A 15,348-nucleotide genomic window follows, 5' to 3' on the forward strand; every position below is an offset into this window, starting at 1 on the left:
ATCGAGACCACGGTGAAACCCCGTCTCTACTAAAACTACAAAAAAAAATTAGCCGGGCGTGGTGGTGGGCGCCTGTAGTCCCAGCTACTTAGAGAGGCTGAGGCAGGAGAATGGCGTGAACCCGGGAGGCGGAGCTTGCAGTGAGCCAAGATTGAGCCACTGCACTCCAGCCTGGGCTACGGAGCGAGACTCCGTCTCAAAAAAAAAAAAAAAGTAACTCGGATAAGAGGGCTTGGCTTAAAATGCAACTCCTCACTCCCAGGTGTTTGAGACTAGAAGTAGAGATGCAAAAAGGTTTCATGCTCTCAGAAGCTGTGTGTGTGAGTTGCATTTCAGCCTTGGGGAAGGGGGTGTCTTTAGAGCCATTTACATAGGAGCCAAGTTCATAAATATACCACTTAAAGAAATAAAGACAATAAAAGCGAATCCTTTTACGCTTGTTAACACGAATGGGCTTCCCAGGCAGAGCACGCTTACAGCACCGGAAGTGAGTCTCCCCATTTTTAGAATGCCCGGAAGTTCCGGGATTCCCCGCAGTGGAGGAAGGTGCGGGGGTTTTTGCTGGCGCTTGGCTGCAGTGCGCTTTCTACTGGCTTGTTATTTTTTCCAGTTTGCAGAGCACATGATTTCATCCTTCCGTTAAAGGTCAGCTAGCTCATCCCACTTCCTCAGATCATTTTAAACATTCACTTTGGGTGTCTAACAGCATTTCTCAGCCAGGAGCCTGTCGTGGAAACGCCCCAAGACTGCGCTGGAGGAAGGGGAGAAGTAAGTCCAGAGGCGGAGTCCTCTCCTTCACCTCCTTCTTCCCCTACCAGTACAATCTTCCCTCCCATGAAGAGCTGGAAGGTCTTGTTTGTTGGAGTTTCAAATATTTAATGTAGTAGGCAGCAAACAATACCCATTCTTGTGAAGGGAAAACCTGAAAGCCATTTGCAAAGGAGGAAATGGAGTTGGAGGAAGTTAAAGTGTGCTGCCAGATGGAGTGAGGGTCCAAACCCATTTCGAGGGTGGGAAACTAGCCCCCTTCTGGCTTTTTGTCTTCACGTTTCCTCTCTCCCTTTTGTTATCCAATATTGCTCCTTACCCCAGGCCTCCCTAGGGAGGGAGTTTCAATGTGCCCTTTGTAGGACCCTTAAATCAGAGGCGGGAGCCATTAGAAATCCTAGGCTAGCGGAGGCGCGGCCGCTCTGCCAGTTGGATTATTAGACTTAGTTCTGCTATCCTGTGCATCTTGATCCACGCGTGGCTGAGAGGTTGGGCTGTACAATTACCTTCATCTAAAAGGACCGATCCAGGTTTCCATGAGTCCATCTCTCCTGATTTTCAAAATTGAAAAGAAACAAACTTGTTACTTAAACCAAACCAGCAGAAACTCTTGAGCGAATTGCCGGGATGATAAGGTTTCCCAATTGTGTCCGAAAGTTCAATAAAGGAACAGAGGGCCAGAATTTTGGATGAAGCAACCTGAAATCTGCATGATTTTTTAAAATCTGAAGCTCTTGAAGTCAAAGGCATAAAATCTTTACCAGTTTCTTTTTCATTATGCACCAAGAATCTTGGAATAATGGGAATCCTCGGATTCAAAAGGAACTAAAAGTTCATCCACTCCAAACCACCTCCCAACCTGTTTTTGCGACATCCCTGGCCCTTGAGTGGCTGGCTAGTGCTTGAATACCTCCAGAGACAGGGGATTCATTACATATTCAACCAAAGTAGTAGATTCCTTCTTGCACTATTGAGACTGAATCTTTTGCCCTAAATCCTTTCCCATCTATCCACACATCCACACTTATTAAGCACTCACTATATGCCTAATATCGTTTTCTAGGTACATTTCTCCCACCTGTTTGAATTCCCTTCCTTGGAACTACACTGAACAAATATGGCCCCTTCAGGTAACAGGCAATCCGCTTATTTCCTGAGATTCTGCTTCTCACTGTGTGACTCAAGCAGAATAAAGGAAAGTAGCACCTGGACCTATATGCAGTAAGATGTTTAATGGCCTTCACCACAAACTGGTGCTAATGAAGTAGAAGGGGTGGAGGGGAGGGGGAGAGTCTTACCCAGTAATCTATGATCTTTTTTTGGAAAATCATGGCTGAGAAGGGCTCAGGGGCAGCACAAATGTGTCAGGAAGCCTTACAACACAGAAATGGCTGTTTCCCTTTCTTTCTGCCTCTCTCCCTCCTTCCTCTCTTCCCTGTCTCCCCTCCCTCCCTCCATCCCACCCTCCCTCCTTCTCTATTTTAGCTCAGAAAATTGAGAGCGTGATCAACTATTTTATTTCTTAAAGGCTATCAGCTTTTCTGCCAGCTGAAATTACTAACACACTGAAAACAAGGTGATATTTTTCTTTATGTGATGAAGATGCCAGACAGTTTTGAAAGGCAATCTGTTATTGCACATTCTGGTTTAATGGTGAGACCCGAGTTTAATCTAGTTCAGTCATTAAGCAGGTGTGTGACCTTGAGCTAGTCACATACTCTTTGTGAGCCTTAATTTCTTTGTAAGTAATATAAGCAGATTGGGCAAGATAGTCTCCAGATTCAAAATATTTATGACATGCTTAAACATTCTGATCAAGAACATTCTGCTTCTTTAGCCTTATTACTTTATCGCCACCTACTGGTGAAAATATGCACTGTACCCTTTTCCTAAAAAAATGTGCTGCTGGCTTCCCTCACTTTTTGCCCAAGGCTTGCTTGCTTTCTTTTTTCTTCTTCTGATGCATTCTTGAATGTCAGGAAGATTAGGATGCTGGGTGCTCTATTACTTTATCAGGAGATAAACAGTCCCCCAACATCAGGGATTTCCAAGCCTCTTGCTCCTGTCCTAGAAGTCTGTCCTTATATTCATGCCACTTTCAGTTTGTTTGGGACAAGTTTGAACCAAATTACATTCATCCAAAAGCCAAAGGCTGAAAGATATTTGGACAGCTGAGACTTGGTGTTTTTTGGACTCAGTAGCAATGAGAAGTAAATTTATGAGAACATTTGTATTCTGGTGTCAAGGAGGAACAGGGTGGTATCAAGAAAAAAGACGTCAGAAGCCCATCCTGGGTCAACCAAAGACCAACTGGGAGCCTGGGGGGCTCACTTACCTTCTTTCCGGGTTTGCCTCCAGTTTTTTCCAGTGTAGGGTTGTCATAAAGACTTTCCCTACATGTCGCATGGAGGAGACTCGAAGGAGGTAAATGTGTATAAAATCACTCGGAAAAGGGTCACTCTTAGAAAACCAGGGAATTATTTTTGTGTTTTTGTGACAATTCTTGCTTGGTCATCTCAAAGATACAGTCAGGTCTAAAAGAAGTGTTGGTTCTAATACTGTATGTTCTCACAAGTGGGAGCTGAATGATGAGAACACATGGTGGGGAACAGCATGTGCTGGGGCCTGTTGGAGGGTTGGGAGGTGGGAGGAGGGAGAGCATCAGGAAGAATAGCTAATGGATGCTGGGTTTAATACCTAGGTGATGGGATGATCTGTATAGCAAACCACCATGGCACACATTTACTTACATAACAAATCTGCACCTTTGGCACATGTACCCCTGAACTTAGAATACAAGTTGGAAATTTTTTTAAAAAAAGGTGTATGGTTCTGAATGATTTCTGGGGTAAAAATGTAGAAGCCACTGGTGTTTATGGAGAGCTTGCTTGGTGTCAGGCACTGACTGAGCACTTTCTACGTATTAAGTCACAACCATCCATTGAGTTAGGTGCAGCTATGATCCCATTTTACAGGTGAGGAAACTCATGCACAGGGAGCGGCAGAACAGAGCTTTAAGCCCAGGCGGGCAGGCTCCAAAGCCTACCCTTAACCACCATCTGTTTATCACACATGAGGAGGAGTCATCATCGCTTCAGCATCTCAGGGTACTTGGTTAGGGCACTGAAGAGCTGGGCCTGGCCCAGCCACCTGCAACTCATGCTAATGTAGTCAAGTCTTCAAAAGGGCCCAGAACCATCCCTGCTCCTAAGACTGTGGTGTGATCTTGGTGCTGGTTCCAGCTCCTTCTGTTCCATCTAGAAGTCACCAACAGGGGACCCAAGCAGGAGCTGCAAATGTGGCCCTTCGGGCTCTCAAATTTTATAAGACAGAAGCCCGAGGGTCCCTTCAGCTCCCTCATTTCTTCCCAGTGACTCCCCTGGGGTGTAGTTTTTAGGAGGAAGTGGCTCTGAAAGGCAGCAGGGATCTGGTCCAGCAGAATTTCTAGGCTTCCCTTCCCTTCGCCTGGCTTCATGTCCCAAGGGCTGCACTTTCCCTGGAGAGCTGCTTCTTGCTGTACTGAAGTGGGGAGCACTAAGAGGGTAGGGTGTTGCAGCTGTGCCCCGGGTGTCGCCATGCTGGTAGCACATCACACAAGGACTCTCAGAGAAGGCTGAGGACAGTCTGGGGTCCTGGGCATAAGCCATCATGCTAACAAAGCATCAGCAGTCCCAGGTTTATAAACGGGCTACCATCCAAGCCTCGGTGTAGGGTATTTTTTGGGAAACCTGGCAGCCTTTTCTCTTGGAAACATTAACTCCATGGTTAGGTTTCCAGACCAGTGAAGCTTCTTTGACTCAAACACAGCTCATGGTACCAAGAAGCCAACCAGCATAAAGATGGTTCTGAGGAAAAGCCACCGGGTTTTAACTTGAATTATCAGGAGCCTACCACCCCTGCCTCCTCCATACACCAGGAGTAGCCTGCCCCAACTCCCAGAACTGTGGTAGGAGGGGTAAGGGCTGGCAGTTGGGGACGCAGTGTGTAGGAGGCAGTGGTGTTGCTGATGACTCTGGAGTAGGAGAGTGTGGGGCCTGTGTAGGCAAAAGCCCCAGCAGCATAATTCTAGAATTTGAAAATAATTGATTCGTGTTTGTAGCTCTAATGCACAGCACAGTATCTGACATATAGTATGCTCAGTACATTTTTTAAAAATTAAGTAACAGATCCCCCTCATATGAGAGCTTCAGCTTAAATGAGGGGTGCACGAATTTATATCTGTGGCTGAAGGCATAGTGGGAGAGGGTGGCAGGAATCACTCATGGGTGACACCTGGTGTCCTGTAGCAAGGAGGATGACAGCATCATCAGGTCCACCTGTAGCTGCTTGTGTCTGGGTTGATCTAAACACAAAGGAGGTATTTAGTTCGGATTGCAGGATTCGGTTGCCTCGTGTGATATATTTTTACCAGTAAAGGGAATGGAGACAGGTGGCACATTTATCCATTTTTCAGATGACACGAAGATTACAAGGATGTTAACACATTAAATGATAGAACTAATACTCAGGAAGATTGCAGCAGACTAAACGAAGGAAGGATTTAATAGAGATATGTGATTTTCCAGCGTGGGCTTCAAAAACTCGATTGTATCAAGACGGGATTGAGGTGACCTGCTTCTACAGAGGTATGTGATAAAAAATCCTGGCGACTTTAGGTATTGCAAGCTCAGTAGGAGATGAGCCAATGGTGAGACAAGGCTTACCCCAAATGGAAGTTGGGATGTTTTAGCGGGAGCAGAGTATTGAGGACTAGAGAGGCAAAATTGCCTGGCACACTACCCTGGCAGCACTGTGTTCTGCTCGGGGTGCCCTGGTGTATGAATTATTAATAGTCTATAGCATAGCTAGAGGGTGTACTGCCAAGTCATGGAAAGACCTATTGGAGGGATTAAAGGAATATCCTGGAAAAGATGAGATATAAAAAAAGACATGAAGTGTAGCTTCATGTATTTGAAAGGCTCTCTAATTTAAGGCACTCTCAAAGGTTCTCAGCCTTTTTATGCTCTCAAAAATTGTCAAAGACCCCAAAGAACTTTAGTTTGTATGAGTTATATCTATTAATTTTTATCATTTAGAAATTACAACTATGCATTTTCTCATTTGAAACAGAATATTAACTGGCAATTTATTTAACTATTAATTTACTTTATTTTTAACTATTTTATTTTATTATTTAATTTTAAGTTTAATTTTTATTTTTTTGAGACAGAGTCTCGCTCTGTCTCCCAGGCTGGAGTGCAGTGGCGCGATCTCGGCTCACTGCAAGCTCCACCTCCCGGGTTCACGCCATTCTCCTGCCTCAGCCTCCCGAGTAGCTGGAACTACAGGCGCCCACCACCACGCCCAGCTAATTTTTTGTATTTTTAGTAGAGACGGGGTTTCACCGTGTTAGCCAGGAAGGTCTCCATCTCCTGACCTCGTGATCCGCCCGCCTTGGCCTCCTAAAGTGCTGGGATTACAAGCCTGAGCCACTGCGCCCTGCCATTTTATTTTTTTTGAGACGGAGTCTCACTCTGTGACCTAGGTGGGAGTGCAGTGGCGTCATCTCAACTTACTGCACCCTCTGCCTCCCAGGTTTAAGTGATTCTCCTGCCTCAGCCTCCAGAGTAACTGGGATTACAGGCGCGCACAACCGGCTCATTTTTGTATTTTTAGTAGAGATGGGGTCTCACCATGTGGGCCAAACTGGTCTCGAACTCTTGACCTCAAATGATCCACCCGCCTTGGCCTCCCAAAGTGCTGGGATTACAGGCGTGAACCACTGCACCCGGCTAACTATTAATTTACTTCAAAGTGACAATAGAATTATTATATTTTAATGTAAGTGTTAATTTTTACTGAAAAATAACTGTTTTCTAAAACCAAGGGTTCCGTGAGAAGAGTGGCAAACGTCTCCAATGTCTATCATAAGGAAGATAGCTGGAGTCTGTTGTCAGCTCCTGCAGTCAGTTGTGATATGTTGTTTTTGTTGAAATATGTGGAGAAAATCTGTCCTCACAACAACATGTAGTCAGAGAAGGGAAGATGTCACAGAATCTCTGAAAGCAGGGTCTTTGGACCACACTTTGAGAACCACTGGTTTAGACAAATTAGTAATGAGGAGCTGAAGTTCTGAATAGTTACGTCTAACAGTGCCACCCACCAAATGAAGGGGCTGGGAATTCTCTACCACTTGAAGTTATTCGATAGAGGGTAAAGGCCTCTGTCTGGCACACCATAAGTGATTCATTTTTAGGTGGGAAGTTAGACCAGATGTACTTTATACACTTCTTTCCAATTCCATAATCTGACGATTTTATGGCTGAGGAACTGGGCAGCTTGCCTTGTATACATGACTGCATCTGAGATGAGAGTTGGTCGAAGGATATCTAAGAACTCCAGATGTTCTTACCTGCCTTTACTCAGGGTGTGCAAATGGCTTCCTCCCCCTGTAGGAGCCATAATGGAGCTTCATAGCTAGTCTAGGTCTGAGCCCCTAGAGGGTGTTGGGGGAGTCCTTTAAGTCAGGAACACTCTGAGAGTTCATGGGAGACTCTGAGGCACTCAGAGCAAAGTTGCAGGGATGATTGTGAGAAGAGAAGCAGCAGAAATTGGGTAGGATTTGAAGGTAAAGGAACATCTAGGAACATCTGTGTGGGTCGAGACAGACTGGCATTATTGGGAGCATAAAGGAGAATGGAGAAGAAACAGAGAATCCCAGAGCTATAGAATTGGAGGATGGTAAACTCAGAAAAAGGGAATGAGGCCAAATACATTCAGCAGAATACAGCCTTGAAACAAACCCAACATTGTCAGGCAGTAAAAAATCGAAGATGCAAATCAGGTAATGTGCCTCCTTGCCAACCATCCCCCATGCCATATCCGAACCACGTGCTGTATCTGGGTATTTGTGCTTTAACCTGGAGGCCTGTCTGAGGATGGGCCTGGTAGGTGCAGAGAGATAAAGAGGCTGCTTAGTGGGGGAACCTCTTGAGGAGACATAAAGTAATCACAGCCCTCGGATGTCTTCGTTGACAAAGATTTTCTCTTTGATGCACTGAGAACAGATCGATCAAAGACACATTTTCTCGAGGTTAAAATATCTTAGCATGCTCCCAAAATCTGGTGACCTGAAGTTGAGCTGCAGAGGCCAAGAACAAGTGTGTGGGGAGGTCCTTATGTTTGCAAAGTGCCACAGAGCAAATTCCCAGGGAGCAGAGATGGGAAGCAGTGGGCAGCTTACCCAGGCTGACATCCACTCCAACAGGTTTCTGGAAGGCAGCTCCTGAAGGATCTTGCCTTTGGATACCTGAGGGGATTACACAGGGTCAGCTGATTTACACACAACCAACAGGCTGCTTTCTTTCCTTATTTTGCGCCCTGGTGAAAATTACCTTAGTTCAGATTTTCCTTGGAAGTCGGCCGAGCTCTGTGTGCCTGGCTGTACTTTTGGGGGTTGCAGAGGAGGTGAAAATCTTGGCCAAGGGGACAGGAGGAAACAGTGCCCCATGGCTTGGCCTCCTGAAGAGTCCCACGAGTCTGTAGAGGCCTAAGATGGCTTTAGAGTCCTTGCCCTGGCCAGTGTTCTCATTCTCAAGCCTTTTTGTCCAGGACAACAGCATGTGCACTGGCAAAGGTGCAATTGTGAAGCTCATAGGAGCTGCTCGCCCTGACCGGAGGAGCCCGTGGGGTCCCTGTTCCTATCCAGTAGCAAGCAAAACAGAAGCTACAGTTTCCAAGAACATGCAGAGAGTGGATGAGTATCCCCCAGCAGGGGGGAGACCTGAACACCCCCCGACTGTGGGTCTTGGCTTCTGATCCTAGTGCCCTGTGGCTTCAGAGGGAATGGTATACTTCCATCAAGTCTATCAGCTCATAGACCGGGCCATGAGTAGAGTTTGTGGAAACCATCAAACCCTGCTAGATTTTCCTTTCTAATCTCTGCAGGCCTTAACAGTGCTGCAGAGAAGAGAATTTGCTGGATTACTAGTTCTTCGGCCAAACCATACAGAAATGAAGACAGCCAGGGGCATTTCCGAATTCATAGGTGAACTCCCGGGAAGAGAGAATGTATTTCTGTCCCCCGTGGCATAGAATTACTCAGGCAAAAAAGAGGAAAAAAAGGCTCTTTCCTGGGAGATGATACAAATTTCCCTTCGTGTTTTACCGTAGTTCCTCAAAAATAAGCCCCAGAGAGTGTCCCTTTTCAGGTCTGTAAGAGCCCGGTTACTGAACCCTGAGACATTCCTGTCACAACCTCTACAGACTCGCTTCAAGGGAACGGAGAGTGGGTCAGGGCTTTGCTTACTTAACTGCTTCTTTACATGTTTTCTTACAAGTTGGGCCCTTGAGCGGTATCTTCTGTTGGCCTAAGTAGTTTAATAGTCCTTGTCCAAATCCAAATTAAATGGCGAAGATGTGGAGAGGAACCCCATGTAAACAAGCTTAACTTTCATCAGTGGCTGGAAAGGGAGTTTAAGGTCTTACCTGGATCAGCTCCAGGCCTGTTTTGGCTGCTTGTGTAGGTGGTAGTGGACCAGAGATCTGTAAGGACATTTGACTGGTCAGAGCATGAATTTTATTTTAATTAATTAATTAATTAATTAATTTTTGAGTCGGAGTCTCGCTGTATGCCCAGAGCTGGAGTGCAGTGGCACAATCTCAGCTCACTGCAACCTCCGGGTTCAAGCGATTCTCCCACCTCAGCCTCCCGAGTAGCTGGGATTACAGGTGCGTACAACTAGGCTTGACTAATTTTTTATATTTTCAGTAGAGATGGGGTTTCACATGTTGGCCAGGCTGGTCTTGAACTCCTGACCTCAAGTGATCTGCCTGCCTCAGCCTCCCAAGGCATGAGCCACCGCATCAGGCCAATAAATTTTAACCGAACTGTTCTCATTCTTTCCATGATCCAACCTAGCAAGACATTACCAAGGTCGGAAACAAGGTGAAGCTCTATATTTGGGCAGTCTGTACCTGCCTTGGAAGAGGAATTCAAATGGAAAAAAAAAAAATAAAGAGTATTTAACTTAAAACAGCAACTAAAAACTACAGATAATAATAACTTTCGTATTTCACAACTATCAAAGTATCTTTTAGTCAAATGCCATATTTCTTTACACTTCATTATTCTTACAATAATTCTCTACTGTGCCACTCATGGGGAGGTTGAAGTAATCCTTCAGTAGAAATGTCACTTAACATTCAGCAATTTGCTTAAGCTGCATTCACATGGTATTGATGCAAAAAGCATTAGCTTTTCGTCATTTTTAGAGGTACACAATGGGTTATCCTTAATTACTCTGTGAGCAAAGGAAACACACTTCAACATTCATTATTTATTGAGCAATTTCTCTAAAGCAAGGTTTTAAAAGGGAGAAGGGAGATAAAGCATTCTGTTAAGAGAAATGCAAAGCCTTTGGAAGGGGAAGAGAGGCACATAAAACCCAGCTGAGGGAAATAACCAAATGTCATGGAGGGGAAGAGCAAGAGGGCATGGAAAAAAATATCAATTTGTCTTAGAACTGAATCTATCCAAAATCAGCTTTTGACTCTTTTTGTCTGTGTTCCAATCATTTGACACAATTTCAAAGTAGGTTTCTTTGTTTGATTGTTTATCTTTTGTTTTCAGTCAGGCTCTCACTCTGTCCCCCAGGCTGGGATACAGTGGTGTGATCATAGCTCACTGCAGCCTTGAACTCCTGGGCTCAAGTGATCCTCCTGCCTTGGCCTCCCAAAGTGTTGGAATTAGGGAGGCATGAGCCACCACGCCCAGCCTCAAAGCAGCTTTATTTTCTGTTTAATTATACAGATAACATAGGCTTACTGTAAAAATAAGATGATATACTATGCATGGTAAGCAATCACCTTTTATCCTCTAGCCAGCAGTTACTGGTATACAATTCTGGCATACAGAGTTGTATCCCTTTTTCTGTGGGATGTTTATGCTGTCAGGTACAGCACACGTTGCAAAAATGAGATTGGTTCCCATGCTGTTTTGTAGCCTCCTTCTTTGACTGAATGATCTGCCCCAGGCCAATTCTCTTGTGGCACTAAGCACACGTTTCTCAACATTTTACTACCTGTGTAGTAACTTCTTTAACCATTCTTCTAGTGATAAACAATTAAATTATCTCCTTTAAAAAATTATGAACAGCATCTGTGTTCATGCTGCTTCTCACCCCGGGTTGATAATTACCTTAGGATATATTCCTGGAAGTGTGAATGCTGGGTCATTTCTCCACACTCTCATCCAAACTGTGTATTATCGATTTCCAATGAGAGTTGCTGAGAAATGATATTTTGTTGTTTAATTTGTACTTACTTGATTCCTGGTGAAGCTGAACATCTTTTTTTTTCTTTTTCTTTTTCTTTTTTTTTTGGGACAAAGTCTCACTCTATTACCCAGGCTGGAGTGCAGTGGCACGACCTTGGCTCACTGCAACTTCTGCTGCCCGGGTTCAAGCAGTTCTCCTGGCTCAGCCTCCTGAGTAGCCGGTATTACAGGCTCACACCACCGCGTCTGGCTAATTTTTGTATTTTTAGTAGAGATGGGGTTTCACCATCTTGGCCAGACTGGTCTCAAACTCCTGACCTTGTGATCTGCCCGCCTCGGCCTCCCAAAGTGCTGAGATTACAGGCCTGAGCCACCGGGCCCAGCAAAGCCAAACATCTTTATAACAATGTTTTTTATTGGCCATTTGTAGTTCTTCTACTGTGGCTTGCCTGGTTATGACCTTTCCCCATCTTCCTTTTGGAATATTTGTCTTTTTCTTACTATTTGTAAGACTGGATTTTAAGAAAAGCCTTCTCCAGATACCTTAAGGAAGATAAGCGTTCACTGGTGAGATAAGTGTTGGTAAGGGAAACTGTATGTGGAAGGAATGAGCAGTGATAGATGCTGGCCTCTCTTCCTGCCTCAAATTTCACTTTCTCCCGCTTAGCGGCCCTTGATCAGAAGGTGGAGCCCAGGGTAGAAAGGTGAAGGATCTCAGTCATCGCTATTCCCTGCCACTAGGCGGTGCTCTTCTCCCCTCCCTGGTCTACCCTTGGTTGTGGACAAGTTCAGTGCTGGCTCAGCTGAGGCAACCATGGCATGTCTTGAAATGAACCTGATTAAGAAAACAAAGGAAGGCACAGCCACTCCACCTCCTTAGCCTATGGTAGATTCACCCAGACCTATAGCTGAACCTGGAGGGATTTTCCGTCTTTTCCAGAACTCTTTCCTAAGCATGTCTATAGATCTGGCTCTCCCGGCTTCCCCTTCTGTCCCTGGGGATGCCATTGTCCTTGGCCTTTCCCATGAAGAACAGCCTCCTTCCTGCACCTGTAAGAAGTCTCTAGGCCGAGCGCCGTGGCTCACGCTTGTAATCCCAGCACTTTGGGAGGCCGAGGCGGGAGGATCACGAGGTCAGGAGATCGAGACCACAGTGAAACCCCGTCTCTACTAAAAATACAAAAAAATAGCCGGGCGTGGTGGCGGGCGCCTGTAGTCCCAGCTACTCGGAGAGGCTGAGGCAGGAGAATGGCGTGAACCCGGGAGGCGGAGCTTGCAGTGAGCCGAGATTGCGCCACTGCACTCCAGCCTGGGAGACAGAGAGAGACTCCGTTTCAAAAAAAAAAAAAAAGAAGTCTCTATTGCTAGGGCATTCGGCTTCCTTACCCCCAGCCTTGACTCACTCCCTTCTGTCTTGCTGGTGTGTACATTCGTGGGTCAGCTAAGGGGCCATGATGCGGCCTTGGTGTTCAGACCCAACTTCCACCTGCATCAGCTCCTCTGCATGGGCTGGAAGAACCCCTGTCTCTTTCTGCTATGTACTTTCCGCTCTCCCTTGAGCCCTCTCCAAGTTCCCATGTCTTGTCTCAGAGGCAGATCTTGATCCCATTGTGGAGTACAAATGACTCCCAGACCCCAAACGCAGGTAGCTCCTGTTTTGGCTACATACTCTTCAGGTGCCCTAAGCTGAAGCGACTTGCTGCAGGGATCTTGATGGGATGTGTTCATCGATGTAGCTCAGATTTAGAACAGTGCCTGACACATAGTGGGCATTCAATAAAACATTTGTTGAATGAATAAGTGAATTAGGTTTTGCTTGAACACCCTGTCCACAACCAGTTCTAGAACCTTTTGCCTACAGCCACATATATAAGAGGAAAAATCTTTAATAAGTGCAATAACAGCAGCTCACTTGTCTATCACAGTATAAGGAGATTTGCTTTCCAATTTTTGGCCCATTTGAAGGAAAAACATGACTTATCTAAATATTATTTAATATAGTTGAGCTGAAATATCACAGCAAATATCTATAGCCTTAAGATAGCATTCATGAAAGTCAATTGGCTGCCTAGTGCTGGGGAGGAGGGGTTAGAGGAAATGAAGAGTAACTGTTTATGAGCACGGGATTTCTTTTGGGGGATGAAAATGTTCTAGAATTGATTGTGGCGATGGTCACACAACCCTATGAATATACGAAAAACCATTGAATTGTACTTTAAATGAGTGAATTGTATGGTTTCTGGAAAGTATCTCATGAATACTTTTATTTTAAGAAGACATAAGCAATTAAATATTAATTTTCACTTCTTTTTAGGCCCTCAGAAACTCCTTTGAGTAGGCAATACAACTTTTAAAAAGCTCTCCCCCCTCCCCCAGTTTGGTTCCTATCCCAGCAATTGTGGTGCATGCTGCATGGATTGCTTGCCCCAAGCATTTGTCTAGCAGTCTGTAGATCACCATGGAAGTGGGCGCTGGATGAGGATGAAGAAGGAACAGTGATGGGCCGGGAGGCTGTTGTCCAAAGCTCCTGTTCCCAAGCCAGGAATAATGAAGCTTTGCCAGGTTAGGAGCCACTACTTCAAGTTTCTTAGGTTTTCCACAAGCAGAGCCCAACTTGCAACAGATTTCCAAGCTCCCAGCGTAGCCAAATAAATATGCCACATGTTTAATTATATGTGTTATATAAGAATTTAAAGTCTCTCTCTAAGGAGAAAACAGGAGCAAACAACTAACTCAGATACTCAAAAATCTGTGAAAGAATCAAGAACCTGAAATTTTAGAAAGGAGAACTTCTGGCTACAGAACCCCTGTTAACCCTTGCCATCCAGCATCCTTCCTGTTTCTCTTTTGCTGTCAATTATCGTGCACCTGTGTTCATATTATCCTGAGTTAAACAGGAACAGAATGGTGGAGGAGTGTTTGATGTATTTCAGAACACCAAAAATTCTTTTTGCGGTATTCTTATTTTGGGACTTTATATCGTAGCTTCTTCAATGAGTCATCCATAAAATAGCATAATAATAATTCTTATTTCAAGAAGTTATTGGGAAGATTAAATAAGATAATACATGCAGTACGCCTGGTACATGGAATATATGTACTACATGCATTCTGTTATTTATTATTAATTCAAGAAGAAGTTGGCTGTGCTGAGCACCATTTAATTTTGCCATACCAATTGTGCCAAGATGTGCTCTGCCTGGCCCTGGGGTGTTCATTTTTGGCAGGGATGCTCCCCTGCAAGGAAGAGGAGAGCCAGGCTGCTGGAGTTTGAATTCCAGCCCTGCCACTTCTCAGCTGCTATGTAGGCTGGAACCAGTTTCCTCACTGCCTTACTCCTTGGTTTCCTCATCAATACAATGGATTATTGAAATTGGAAGTCATAAATCTACTTCATAGGGTTGTTATGGAGGATTCAGTAGGCTAATATTTGTAAGGTGTTCAGAAGATGAGCTAGCACATTCAAAGTGCTGGTTTGCATTTTTATTTACTTATTTATTGAAACAGAGTCTCTTTCTGTCACCCAGGGTGGAGTACAGTGGTGCGATCTTGGCTCACTGGAACCTCCGTCTCCCAGGTTCAAGTGACTCTCCAGCCTCAGCCTCCCAAGTAGCTGGGACTATAGGCACGTGCCACCACACCTGGCAAATATTTGCATTTTTAGTACAGATGGGGTTTCACCACGTTGGCCAGGCTGGTCTTGAACTCCAGGCCTCAAGTGATCTGCTTGCCTCAGCCTCCCAAAGTGCTGGGCTTACAGTCGTGAGCCACCGCGCCCGACCTGATTTGCATTTTTAAAATAAGAAGATGGATAGGTAGGTAGCTGGCCTCTGCTATGGGAATGGGGAGGGGGAAGGGTCATGCTATGTGGCAGTAGTGACTGGAAGCTGGAGGTGAGCCTGAAAAGAACAAGTCCCGTGCACTTCCTCCTGGAAGGAAAAAGTGGCACTAGGTGGGAAATATTCAGAAAACCTTGCTAGGACAATAGTGGAACTCCAGCTGCGGAAGTTTTCGCCCCCTTGCTAGAAAAGTTCTAGAAGTGAGATAGATACTTATTGACTTAGGATGGTGTAGATATAAGTCTGTGCAGAAATGAGATCAGTTGATCAGATGGGCTCTTTAGGCCCTATTTGATAGAGTACGAGATGAAGTCCATAAACTGGAGCTTGATAAAACCTTCAACATGATTTGAGCAATGGGTAAAAGTAGTAAGACAAAAAGCCATCAGAAAAGGAACAAAAATGTTAGCTATCTGACTTGTCCTAAAGGGATTCTTTTGGTTTTGTTTGCTTTTAATATTTGAAGACTCCCAAGTCTGTACCGTT

The 15,348-nt window shown here is 45.0% G+C and overlaps 1 protein-coding gene and 1 long non-coding RNA gene across 2 annotated transcripts in view; one reads left to right on the forward strand and one right to left on the reverse strand.

Annotated features, from left to right (window-relative positions):
* The window catches only part of VIT (vitrin), a 123,095-nt gene that overhangs the window by 32,339 nt on the left and 75,408 nt on the right, over window positions 1-15,348 (reverse strand). Inside the window, exon 8 of the mRNA XM_032176675.2 lies at window positions 9,235-9,291. Within this exon, the coding sequence (XP_032032566.1) occupies window positions 9,235-9,291 (57 nt within the window). The remainder of the gene's footprint in view (window positions 1-9,234; window positions 9,292-15,348) is intronic.
* Window positions 628-15,348, forward strand: part of LOC131381384 (uncharacterized) — a 112,496-nt gene continuing 97,775 nt past the window's right edge. Inside the window, exons 1-2 of the long non-coding RNA XR_009210096.1 lie at window positions 628-768; window positions 5,222-5,393. This is a non-coding gene — a long non-coding RNA (uncharacterized LOC131381384). The remainder of the gene's footprint in view (window positions 769-5,221; window positions 5,394-15,348) is intronic.

Source organism: Hylobates moloch, unplaced genomic scaffold, assembly GCF_009828535.3.
Source record: "Hylobates moloch isolate HMO894 unplaced genomic scaffold, HMol_V3 SCAFFOLD_15, whole genome shotgun sequence".
Lineage (NCBI taxonomy): Eukaryota > Metazoa > Chordata > Mammalia > Primates > Hylobatidae > Hylobates > Hylobates moloch.